General features: G+C 35.6%; 1 protein-coding gene across 7 annotated transcripts in view; it reads left to right on the top strand.

The window, feature by feature from the left end:
* CACNB2 (calcium voltage-gated channel auxiliary subunit beta 2) overlaps positions 1–12,665 on the top strand; it is a 242,041-nt gene that overhangs the window by 205,133 nt on the left and 24,243 nt on the right. For all 7 annotated transcript variants that reach the window (XM_058830502.1, XM_058830503.1, XM_058830504.1 and 4 more), the window contains 5 exons: positions 1,345–1,421; positions 5,298–5,431; positions 8,830–8,910; positions 9,188–9,246; positions 12,268–12,377. In XM_058830502.1, coding sequence (XP_058686485.1) covers positions 1,345–1,421; positions 5,298–5,431; positions 8,830–8,910; positions 9,188–9,246; positions 12,268–12,377 — 461 coding nt within the window. The remainder of the gene's footprint in view (positions 1–1,344; positions 1,422–5,297; positions 5,432–8,829; positions 8,911–9,187; positions 9,247–12,267; positions 12,378–12,665) is intronic.

Raw genomic sequence — 12,665 nt, 5'->3', positions numbered from 1 at the left:
AGATTAATTTACTTGTAAGCCAAACTCAGTGCCTGTTAGTTAGCTCGTAGGGAAAAAATAGTCTTGTCAAATTCATTGCCTAGAAATACAGTTTTTAAGAGCACTACATTTTATGGAAGTTTCATGTCACGTCATTTGTTATCTCTGACTGCAGTCATCATTGCATAAGAAAAAGGATTGTTTCTAGATACTCTTAACAATGCTACAAGATAGAATAATGTCACCTTTACTGTAGAATTCTTAATAAAGTAGTTTTCTAGTAACACCTGTGGAAGCAAGTGTCACTTGTTCCCCTTTGAGTATAAAGGAAACAAATATTCCCAGTGTATTTGAGTGGGATGGACCAGGAGTTGGGCTAGAAACCATTCAGGAAACCAGAAATGCTCTCCTGTCTCCGTAGGAAGGACAGCAGTGTTTGTAGAGCATTGTCTGGAGTAGGACACCATGACTGTGCAGTGCTCAGCTGCATTCACCAGCTGTGAAATGCCTTTCCCATGAGAGTGCTGTCCTCAGCAGAAGGATGCTGGATTCCTTATTCCCCTAGTGACACTTCTGGGACAGCCAGATCTGTCCCAGTGATTCGGTTCCTTTCCAAATCACAGAGGCTTCCATTCTCCAGAAATTCTCACTGAAGATAACATTGTCCTACACCACAAATGCATTTACTTAGTGCCTATTAATATTTTAAAATAGAGGAAGTGGAAAATAGTGCTATCACATGAATTCTTTGAAGAGTGAAGTAACCTTTCTTACATCTTTTCTGAGCTTTTCTCAGTATGGGAACTGAAATAAAAAAGACTAGAACTGGTGTTTCATTTTCACAACTTGGACAAGGCTGAACTTGGCAAAACCTTAGACTGCTTTAACTTTGTTTGACAAATTTTTTTTCTTAAGTGCTAAATTTTATTGAGAAAGCAAAAAAATACGTTAATTAAATTGAAAAGATGATAAATACAGTCGTATCTTCATTAGGAATTTATCAATAACTCCTCAGCTAAAGGAAACAGATATGCTCATTGGCTTAAGAATTACTCTTATTAATGGGTAGTAATATTAATTAATATATACCAGTAGCCATATTAATTACTGAATTGTATTAAGATCATGAGGAAGTGAGAGCAGCAGAATGAATTGCACAGCAGCACAGGAAATACGATTGATGTTTGCAGTTCCTCAGGTCTCAAAATGTACATGCATTTTGTGTGAGATGGATATTTTATACCACTGCCAGAAATACTGTTTGTGTCACAGCCAGCATCTCATTTAAAAGGCAGATAATAAATAAATTAGAATAAATACTGAGAAAGCTACAGAACTTCAAACTAATTTATTACTTTACTCCAGTAAATCAGGAGGAAACTCTTCATCCAGTTTGGGTGACATCGTTCCTAGTTCCAGAAAATCGACGCCTCCATCATCTGGTGAGTAGGTTGTGAACCCCTCAGTAAAGAGACTCATGAACCTAATCTGTTAAAATTCATGTACCTTTAGACCTCTTCTTCTTATTCCCCATTCTTCATAGGTAAAACCCTAGGGATGCGTTACCAGATAAGGCCGGTTTGGGGTGGTTTAAAGTGTCACTTTTTGAAGTAACGGAGTCAATGCCAGCAAGTTCAGGCAGTGATAGGGCTGTTAAAGCACAAAATTCCCTCTTTGCTTTTACCACAGTAAAAGCAAAGTAAAAAAAGTACAGAGTTTTGTAGTAAAGACATAATAGATCTGTGAGACTACATTACAGTAGGGTAGGGGAAGGTTTGGTCTGGTCTGAGTACTCCTACTGAACAAGAAGTACTTTATTGTACAGGAGAAAAAACAATAAAAATAGAAGTTCCTGAGAGGTTTCTACAGTAGCATCAAGAAAGGCATTCTTTTATAACATCAGGAACACTTAGTTTCACAATTCTGATCACGAGGGTGTGCTTCACGTAATTCTAGGATACTGGATATTTTTTGCCTTTGACAAATTTTTCAAAAATACTATTTTGTACATAGAGCATTAACATACAGATTTAACTTTAGTTAGGTTGGATTCAATATCAAATGACATGAAGTAAATACATGGCAAATGGGAGGATGCTGGCATTAGCTCCATAAAAAAAGCACAGCAGAAGATCACAAAAATAATTTCTATGGAATTCAGCTGCTGTGTTGCTAGATGTTTTATCTTCCCATGTTTTCTGAAAACAGAAAATATTAATGAGTGTTGCTAGTGCCTTGTATACGAGGGCAAAGAGATGGATCTTCCAATCATATTCATTTATATGGAGTCTGGTCTACAGAGCAGGCATCTTAAAATGAGCCTGAAGATTTTAAAGTCATTTAAAGTAAATGACCAAGTCATTTACTTGGTCATTTAAAAGGGAGACAGAGAAATTAAATCATGCTTTGGTAGTGGCTTCATTTGGTTCAATTAATTGAAAAATATATCTGTCTTGTGAAATCTTGGATTTGATAGTAACAACCAACTTTATTACAATTGCAGTTTGTTTATAAAAATTCCAGCTCAGTTGAACTTCTCTTTTATTTTGAAAATATCGTATTAGTTTACTAATGTATGTCTTTAACAAGAGTGTAGAACACACCTTAATCTTTTATTTTCTGATGGCTTTAAACTGATATATTTACTGTTAAGGCCAACTTTTTCAACAACTGTATTTCTGTAGTAAAACTGTCCATGGACTTATATTGTAATCTTAGAGCATCTGAAATTCTGTAATAATATTTGCTATCAAAAAAACCACTTGAAGATCAGTACATATATTTCTAGAATGTTGCACAGAATTTAGAGTTCAAAGCACAGATATCACCTAGATAACCAGCTGATTGCTACCCATCCTCTAATTTTCATTGCATTGAGTTGTTTCTTCAGATACTGTCTTTCAAGAGAAAGAAGGAAATCTGTTAAAGTTTATTCAGATACAGTGAAGATTTAGAAAATATGTATGGATAGTGCACATTAGCTTGTTCTGTGATCGCAAGATTTTGAGTTTACATTATTTTTTGTTAAGTCATCCTAAGAAAGATGAAAGAAGCATAGTTTGTGACTAAAACAAGAATTCAAGTGACTTCAAAACACAATGCAATTATTACTACCACACCTCTATTTGAAAATATAATCAATTGTAAATACATCAATTATATAATGAGTTGAAGAATACTAACTGAGTAAGTTAATTTCATTTTTTCATTTTGAGTCAGGGATAGGGTTTTTTCTATATAAAATAGTGCCACAGAAAAACCAAAACAAAACAAACTGACAAACAAGATGAAGAACCAGTGAGAAACAAATGAAATAGAGGCTCATATCCATTTAAATAATCAATATTGATATAGCAAATAATCCATACAGTCCTGTTAGGCCACTAAACTGGGTAAGAATAATGCTGAAAATGATTGAAAAAATCCCAATGAACTAAAGATAGTTAACAGTAAAAGAACTGTCACAGGAGATGTTCCATAGTGTGAAGACTGAGAATGAAAAAAGGAGATACTGGTAACTAGCAGACCAAATTCTGCATTTCTTTCTTACAGGAAAAGCTTAAGGTAACTGATTTTTCTTTACTGACAATTTTGGTTGATCATAGAACCAAAGGAGTTTTAATGTGACTTGTGAGTGATTTGCAGCATCTGTGCTGGCCTGTATTCAAGAAAAGATAATATGTTCTTTTTATACTTATGAAGAGGATGAAGGAACAGTGTTGCTAGAAGAAAATGTTACATGATTTCTGTGGCTGTTTTTAGGAGCAGGATTATAGAAACAGGATGCGGATCTACTCACTGGGTTTTTCCTGGGAAGGGCAGACTCAAAAGCACAGTAACTCAGGGAATGTCAGGTATCAAGACATTATATCTGTGGATAATTCAAATGGGAAATGTACTTTATGCAAACAAAAGAGATCACTGTCCCAAGTGTCTTTTTTATCAGTAGCTCCATGTAGGCTTGACAGAAATATTTATTTGTTATATAATTTAATAGCACATGCCACTGTATTAGTTGGTGTCCCACTCATGAAGCAGATGAAATCAGGTCACTAAGATGGTTTCATAATAGTTTGCAATCATTAATTAAGGGTTTGGATAAAGTCAATACAAATGATTCTGCTTACAGATCTATTTAGGGTTAGGCTAAGTTCGACATAATGGCATGGTAAGATAAACATGTGTTACCAGAGGGAGTGCAGAGGTGGGTGAGATCTTCACACACGAGGGGGATGTTGTATATGTTTGTGGTTCAATTTTCTGCATCTACTTGCTTTCTGAAGACAAGTTTAAATCACTACTTAAGATCAGGATTAATTGTTGTAAACAAGAAAGGTTTTGCTCAGTTCTGTTTCATTTTAGATGTAGTTGGCAGGTATCTGTTCTACTCAGCATTCAGGATAATATGACTTTGCATTTTGAAAGTGTATTTATTACTGAGTCTGTGAGGATTCCTGTTGAAACTGTTACTGCTTTCTTGCTAAAAGGTATAAACAATTTGTGGTTATGGTATAAGCACTTTTTTTTATATTGATTGTATTACATAGATTGAACAGCAAAGGTTTATTGTATTCACTTCCATTTTACCTTGCCTACATCCTCTCTCTTTACATAGGATCCATTTCTCTGAGCCAAGCTGGGATAAATTTCCTTTCTTCTGCTATCGATTCTTTTTTGTTTTCATTTTATTAGTAGGTCTGTGTTTAATTATTCCTAATAAATGTATCACATGAGTACAATGCATTTTTATTTACAGAGATTAAAAATGCCAATTGTAGTCCATCCTGAGATAAATGTAGGTAACATTGTACCACTATCTGGCTGATTTTGTCATCAAAAGTGATTTTTCTTCTACTTCTTCATTTCCCATAGACACAGTAGTGACATTTCAAATTTCAATTGATGATACCCATTTTCAATTAGTGTTCATTGCTATAAAATAATCTAAATGTTGCCGACCAAGTTCTGTTGTTTACATTGGTGGAAGTCTTACCTATTCCAGTGAATACTTTGGATTTGTACCAGTGTAACAAGAACAAACTTGGCCATTTGACTATTTTGTAAATATTACAGTAGCTGTTACAGATTGCCTTCTGTCTTCTAATCCTAATGTACTGCACCTTTAAATTTTTCCCTTTGTTTTATTGTGTGTTTTTTTTTTCTCATGGTTGACTTTTAATTTTTATTTATTTATTAATTTATTATTTATTTATTTATTACTCTGGACAGTTTTATTTCTCTTTACCTGTAATTTCCTTTTTAACCTATCTTTACTTTCCCTGTCATCTGATAATTCTGAATTGTTTGTCTATATATAGCTGTAGACATAGATGCCACTGGCTTAGATGCAGAAGAAAATGATATTCCAGCAAATCATCGCTCCCCCAAACCCAGTGCAAACAGTGTAACATCACCCCACTCCAAAGAGAAAAGAATGCCCTTCTTTAAGAAGGTAACACCGACTTCCAAGCTCCCATCTGTCCACCTGCTCACCTGCACTGCGTCGCATTTCTAGTCCTGTTAACTGTCTGTGTCCTTTGACAAGCCAATAACATGCATGCTTTGTTGTTCTTTGTTTCTTTTCCATGCTGCTGTAGCTAAGCAGAAGCAGAAATCGGTAAGTTTATATCGACACTGCCTGTGTGTATCCTGCCACTGGCATCATTAGCATTATGACTCCAGATTAACAATGCAGCTGTTCTAGAATTAAGGATGGAGAGATGTGTTGAGCTGATAGTGGATTCATTACAGGAAAACAGGCAAAAGTTCAGTGTGTCTGTGAAACTGCTATGTACTTATCCTTTTTGATGGAATAATAGGACACACTTGGGCTTCTAAATGTTTGAGAAAATTATTTCTAGCATTGTAATACACCCCTCTAGTGCATGTTTATTCTTTCTATATCTTTCTCAAGTTTGGTTTTGTTTTTTTTTTTCTTTATTACTCAGTCTGTTGAAATCATTATTGGAATCTATGAGATACTCAGTTTGGACTTAGGAAACAAATTGTCAAATTTGTTGTGTTTTTAATTTTGTCTGTACTTAAGCTTCTAATTCCAAGCTCACTTTCCAAGTGAAGAGTCTGCAAGTGCAAAAGACCAATGGAAAACCTCAGACTCGTTTCGACAGTTTACTTCAAGTTTTTTCTGTTGTCATGTATAAATTATCAGCCAAATGTTCTTGCCATCCATCAGTGAGACTTTTTTAGTATCTCAGCTATTGGAAATGGTACTGGTGGTTCCCAGGAGAGCCGATGTCTCTCCATAGATAACCTAGATAACTACAGAATTATGCAATTGGCATCCTGTTGCAAAAAGCTGCAATACATTTTTAGGACCTTTGCTGGAATAAGTTAGCAACACATTAGGTAGCAGCCAAACTCTGTAGTGAAATTCTACATTTTGACTTTTTTGTTTTAAAATCTTTAGTCTTCGTAGCTTTCATTCATTTGGTTTTAACCACTCACTTAAATCTACAGGTAATAACAGACTGTTATAGTGCTTAAACAGTGCCAAGTGACATTGTTGCCCCTGCTGTGGATGCTCTCGTGTTTAATAACTAGATCTTTGTTTCTGTCTCTCTCTTCTTGAACTCTTTTACACAGTATTGAATCCTTCTCATTTCCAAAGTCACTACTATTGGCTTCAGTTTGGTCTGCTAAGCCTGGTGTGAAAATCTACAGCAGGTTCTTACTTCTGAGTCGTTTCTTACTTAATCTTATTTTTAATTGGATAAAAATTATAGGGAAGAATAATACATGTTGACATGTTATCTGCATAAGTATTTTTCAAAGATGCAGCTTCTAGATTAACTGCTTTAGACCTGGATGAGGTCTTTTTTTTAATTTGTGGTGCCTCTTTTCTTCCATATCAGAATTATTACTGTTGTTAGTGGAGTTTGTAATAGTGACATTTACAATACATGCTGGACGGCCTTCCCAAAGTAATCTGCATAGTCAAACCACTGAATAAAAGCCATATGGTCAAATCTGCCAGTTTTTATTCTGAGTTCATATTTGAACTTGAATCTGCAGTGAAAGCTGTCTAGTTCAGTGCCAGTCTCTTAGAAAATCTTACATTCTCTACTGCTAAATTAAAGACCTTCAATGCTTCCATTAGATCACTTCTACTCAATTTTCTGCTGACAGCTTCATTATTTTAAACTATAAAGATTAGAGAAAAAAATGCCCACTGCAACAGAACAGATTTTAAAAATACCCATATTCCATCAAATAAGGTAATTTCTATGCTTGCCCTGATCGTTGAATACCTGGTTAACTTCTAGCATGAATGCCTTTGGTTAAGTCAGCCACATTAAGACAAAGATCTGTTGCATCAGGGCACTCATGCTAAAAGCACTTGCACAACTGTAATGAATTTTTCTTCGAATCTGTCTCAAATACGCTTAGCAGATTATTAAAAATGTTAGCAAGAGGAGTGGAGGGCTGTTTTTGGATACAGGCCCAGCCTAACTGCAGGCATTTGCTTTGAAACGTGTTGAGTCAGATTGTGTACTGTGAAAAATAAATTCATTTCACATGCTTATGATGCCTTGGGCACTGGTATTCATTCTCATGTTATTAATTATCTAGTGAAACTACAGGTAACAAAAAATAAATTACATTGAGGGACATTCACAAAAATGTTTTCTGTGTTTTAGACTGCTTTAGACTGCTGCTTGTGTAGCATTGTGTGCTGTCACTGTATAAATGTCTGTCTTTGTGGGTTTGTGTTTTGGAATGTATATACTTATTTTAATGTTATTGCGAAACACCTTGGGATACATTGAGTTCTGGAATAATGAACAATGTCTGTATTCTGTGATCTTGACTGATGTATTTGTACTATGTAAGCATTGGAAAAATAGATCTGGCATTTCTTTTTCTGTAACACCCACACATTTCTGGGTTTGGATTTCAATCTTTTTTTCCCCAAGACAAACCAAAATCTTCCTTATGAACAAAAAACTCTTTTTTGTAAGACCCCATTCATGGAGATATATACTGAACAGCCACTTACTAAAGAAGAAAAAATACCAAACTCAATAATTTTTTTTTTTAATTATATTGTGATAACAATATAAAATTTTTTCAATCCTTTAAACGAGGCAATCTTTTTATCTCTGTGTGTTAGAATACTTTTTTAGAAATTGTGTATGATACATCAGTTAGTATTTTGGTAAATATGACACTACCAGAATCCATTCTTGGGTGGTGACAAGAACTTCCCAAAGTGGAAGAAATGCTATCCCAAGCTCTGCTTATGATAATTTTCTAGAAATACTAACTTGATCAGTCATTACTTTGATTTAATTTGTAATTGAATTGTGGGTGCAACTGTGGATGTCAGACTAAGTACTGCCATGGGAATTTGCAGTGATGTCACAATGTTTTTTTTAAGCAATGGGCAGATCTGAATGTTAAAAAAATAGATGGTTTGTGGGGTTTTTTCTCATCCTCTTTTATTTTTCTCTTTCATAATTTCCTATATAAAATTTCTGTTGAAAACAGCTGTAGAATTAACCATTTCAATTAATTAGTTGTTGGAAATAACCTTTTAAATTTACGAGTTAGGAATTATGCAGTGGGAAATGTGCATGATCCAGAATAAGAGGTTTTAACTATCCTGAGAAAATATGAAAACAGTAAGAAACCCTAAAGTCAAAGAAAATTTTTTTCAAAAGAAATCCCCAAACCTCTTTTGTCCTTTTCTTGTGCTACCAGTTTCTGGGAAAAGTTAATTAATCTGAGATTCCTGTGACATTGCTGGAAATTCAGAGTTCCTGATACTGTAAAGAGTATGTAACATTTTCTCTAGGTGCCATGATGCTGAAAACCTTTTTTGTTTTGCAGACAGAGCACATCCCTCCCTATGATGTAGTGCCTTCTATGCGACCAGTAGTTTTAGTGGGGCCTTCTCTGAAGGGATATGAGGTAATTGACTCAATGGTCTTGTTTTTGACAAAATACTGTGCTTCATTTGTATTTGATAATTTATAACATAGGCAAACATCAGACAGCTTTTTATTCCTGCTGAATAGCTGCTAATTTGTATTTTATTTCATGTCAGAATTGAGATTAAGAATAAATCATTTTCCAATCCTGTTGTTCGGCTACAAGTTTTATTGTCAGCTTTATTATATAATAACATTAGCAATAAGTATTATGAATTTTCTATGTGATTATTAATTTGTTGGTTTTTTCCTTCTAGGTAACAGATATGATGCAAAAAGCATTATTTGATTTTTTAAAACATAGATTCGAAGGGCGGTAAGTACTTTGCAATGCAAATATACTTCAGGTTCCATTTGGGTACTACCAGGTTTTTAAGAAATAATAACATTGGACAAAATTAGGAATGATAGCTAATTCCTTGATCAGTGGACTATAGTGTGGATTGGAAGTTTCCTTGACAGAACGTGCAGAGGCTGTGTTGCAGTGGGAAGTGTTCTGGGGCATATATTTGTTGAGAGTGGAAGAAAGGATGTCTTCTTCTTGATGACTGTGACATGCACACTCCAAATTGCTAGATATTTATCTACAGATTAAAAAGTTATTTTAAGTATTTTTCTAGTGATATCTCATCAATGCTTCCCAGGTTTTGAGCAAACTGACAAGAGCCACGGTTCCTCCTCAGCTCTACTTCCTTACTTGGCATCCATCTCAGAAAGAGTGATAATGGGATTCAGACTATCTGGTGTATGGGATTGTCAAACTTTTGATTCCTCAAGCTAGGAGCTTGGTTTGACAGTAGTTCCTGGCTCTATAGTGGGAAGTTTCAAAAGGACTGGGATGAAGGGGTGGGGCAGTCCCCCACCTTGCTGAAACGTGGTCACCCTTGGCAGCAGAGCGGCTGCACTCGCTGGGTTCTGATCCGAGTGCTTGCAGCACGCTAGGCTGTAACACAATGGGATTTGTATTTGAGCCTTCAGGCATTTCCGTGGTGCAGATGTCAAATAATAGTCTGTCTCTAAAAGCATTGCCATGGTCTATGACTCCAACATCACAGACCCATGGAGCAGACATCAGATGCATTCTCCAGCCACGATTATATTGGTATTGGATCAAGCTCCAGATTAATAGGTCCTAATGGGTTGATACTGGGAGGAAAAATTGTGAAAACAGGAAGATCTTATATCTGTAACTTCAAGGAATATTCTATTTAGTTTGAAGTGGGCAGATCCATAACACTACACTGTGTGTCCTGCTGCTGTCAAAACTTTGAAGAGGGAGCTGGAGTTTTTTTTCAATATCTTCAGTCCTTTAAAATACCAGGCATTGTGGTTTAATCTGGTGGATTTTCCCAGTCAGAATAATGATGTCAATACCTAACCTATATTAGTCATGATTGTCAAACCCTAGATAACACACCTTCAGAATTGGAAGTTAACAAAACATTTGTTGCAAGCAGATGAAAATTATTTAATCTTTATGTCTTTAAGTATTTTAGAGCATGTCAGATTTTCAGTTGTAGATCCCATTGTGGCAGGGTGAATCCATAAATACTCCAAAATTTATGTCTATAGTAGCAGATTTGAAGCATCCCAAACTTCTGTAGCAATTGGAATCATTACTTAAGGTCCTGAAAGAATTTGGACCAGGGATTCTCAAATTCATGCTACTGCTTTGAGCGGCCACACTGCTGTCCTGCTCTCACTGTAATTGTTTTGCAATATGAGCATAACACAACCTTTGTTTTGAAGGCAGACTTGGTCTTCCTGATGTGGTGTTTCTAAAGAACATGAAAATGTGCTCAGAAAGATGATAAAAAGTCTTAAAATGAAAAATAGTATTTTTCATAGATAAACTGATAAATCTAGCGTTGTTCAATATACCATAATTTCATTTAAAAACGCAAAAAATTTGTATTGTCTGTAGGAAGAAAGACTGGCAGGAAAAAATACAAATCAACACAAAAACCCAAAAAGCTGTGAAAGTTTGTAGTGTCCTTCCATTAGCAAATAAAGAAAACTAGTAAGTGTCCCAATATACATATTTGATTTAATTTAAAGACCAATAGCATTATCTGTGAGGAGCTGTGCCCGAAATCACAATCTTTGGTTATGCTTTTAGCTTTACTTAAATCATGCCTAGATTTCCAAAATTATATTGCTAATCAGTATTGTGCACATAATTCTGTTTTCTCATATTAGCTTGTGGCTCTGTTACGTTTTTTAGATAAGTGCATACACATGTTGAGTTCATTGGGAAATGGCCTATTGGATTACATTTCAGATGAAGAAACAGCATCTGACTGTGATTGCTGGAGAGGAGCCCTCCCCCTTCTTAGCAAATTCATTTCCTCTTTTAAATTGCAAGTAAAATCCTACAAGGAAGAACAAGGGAATATCATCAGTCTGATTTAACTCTCAGCACTGGAAAAATGTGACCTCTAAATCTCATTAGACCAGAGTGTTTGAAAGGGAACTTAAGGGTGCATTTTGACCCTGTAAAGCAAAACAAGCCAAAGTAACTGTTTTCTTAAGAAGAAGAATATGCAGAAAGTTATGTAGCAGGACAGTGAAAACAACTGAAAGTAACCACTTCTTTTTTTGGCTCATCTTTTCTCATCAACACAAAAGTGAGCCTGCCAGATAGTCAACATAGACTTTTCAAGTATTTGCATCTCCATGTTACAGTTCCTATTTTTAGGTGGCTAGCATATTGCTAGCAATTAATCTTTCTGGAAATTTATAGGTAGCTCTTGCACTCTGTTAGAAAAACATGTGTTTTTCTAAGAGAGTGCAAGTAAACTGAAAATAAAGAAAAGCCTAAAAACCCAAACCAAAAACAAACCCCCACCAACAAAAACCCCCTGACTTACATTGCTGGACTTGTTTCCCTGACAAGCCTTACCTTTGAATTCCTTTACCATTGAATTCTGCATATCCCTACATGTCTTACAGGTATGGCTAAAGAAAGCCAGGTTGTCATTCAAGAAGTCAGGGAAAGGAGAAACTAGTCCGTTCATACTGGGGATACTGGTGAAATGTCAGACCCTCGCCAGACCTGGAGACTCCATGGAAGTCCCATCTTCTGCAGCAATCCTTGACCTCCTGCTGCCTCCCCTCTCCCCAGGCACTTGTAGGAGGATGACTTATCAGTAGTTACGGAAGCAGTATTAAGTTAGATAAAGTTTTTTTCTCTGTTCACATTGGGTGAAGCATCCTGTGCTGCTGAGAACTTATTTTCCTGTAGTTTTAGCCATCTTCTAGTGTTAAATGAGAATTCTCCCCACATCCCTGAAAGATAAATAACATTCAGTACTGTTTTGCTGTATTTATTTTGCAGTATATCAATTACACGAGTCACAGCAGACATCTCTCTTGCCAAACGCTCAGTATTAAACAATCCCAGTAAGCATGCGATAATAGAGCGATCTAACACGAGATCAAGCCTAGGTAAGTACCTGTAATGATGCTATCTACAATTTGCCTGTGAAGTATGCTACTCTCATTTCATATGTGTGAGCTAAAAATAGCCTTCTCTCTGCTGTGAGAAAATCACAGTTCCCATAACTCAGAAATCCTGGCACTAGAAATAATTTTAAAATCACTGTCAGGTAAACTTCCTATAGTGCTGATTTTGGTATATTGTGCTAATGCTCAATTTTTCTGTTTGCCTCAGTGGAGAGAGGCAGCCATTCATATAAAATCTGAAGATATGTTCTTCTGGTTAAGTAAAAGTGG

Source organism: Poecile atricapillus, chromosome 2, assembly GCF_030490865.1.
Source record: "Poecile atricapillus isolate bPoeAtr1 chromosome 2, bPoeAtr1.hap1, whole genome shotgun sequence".
In the NCBI taxonomy this organism is placed as follows: domain Eukaryota; kingdom Metazoa; phylum Chordata; class Aves; order Passeriformes; family Paridae; genus Poecile; species Poecile atricapillus.
This window is presented reverse-complemented; position numbering and strand designations above follow the sequence as displayed.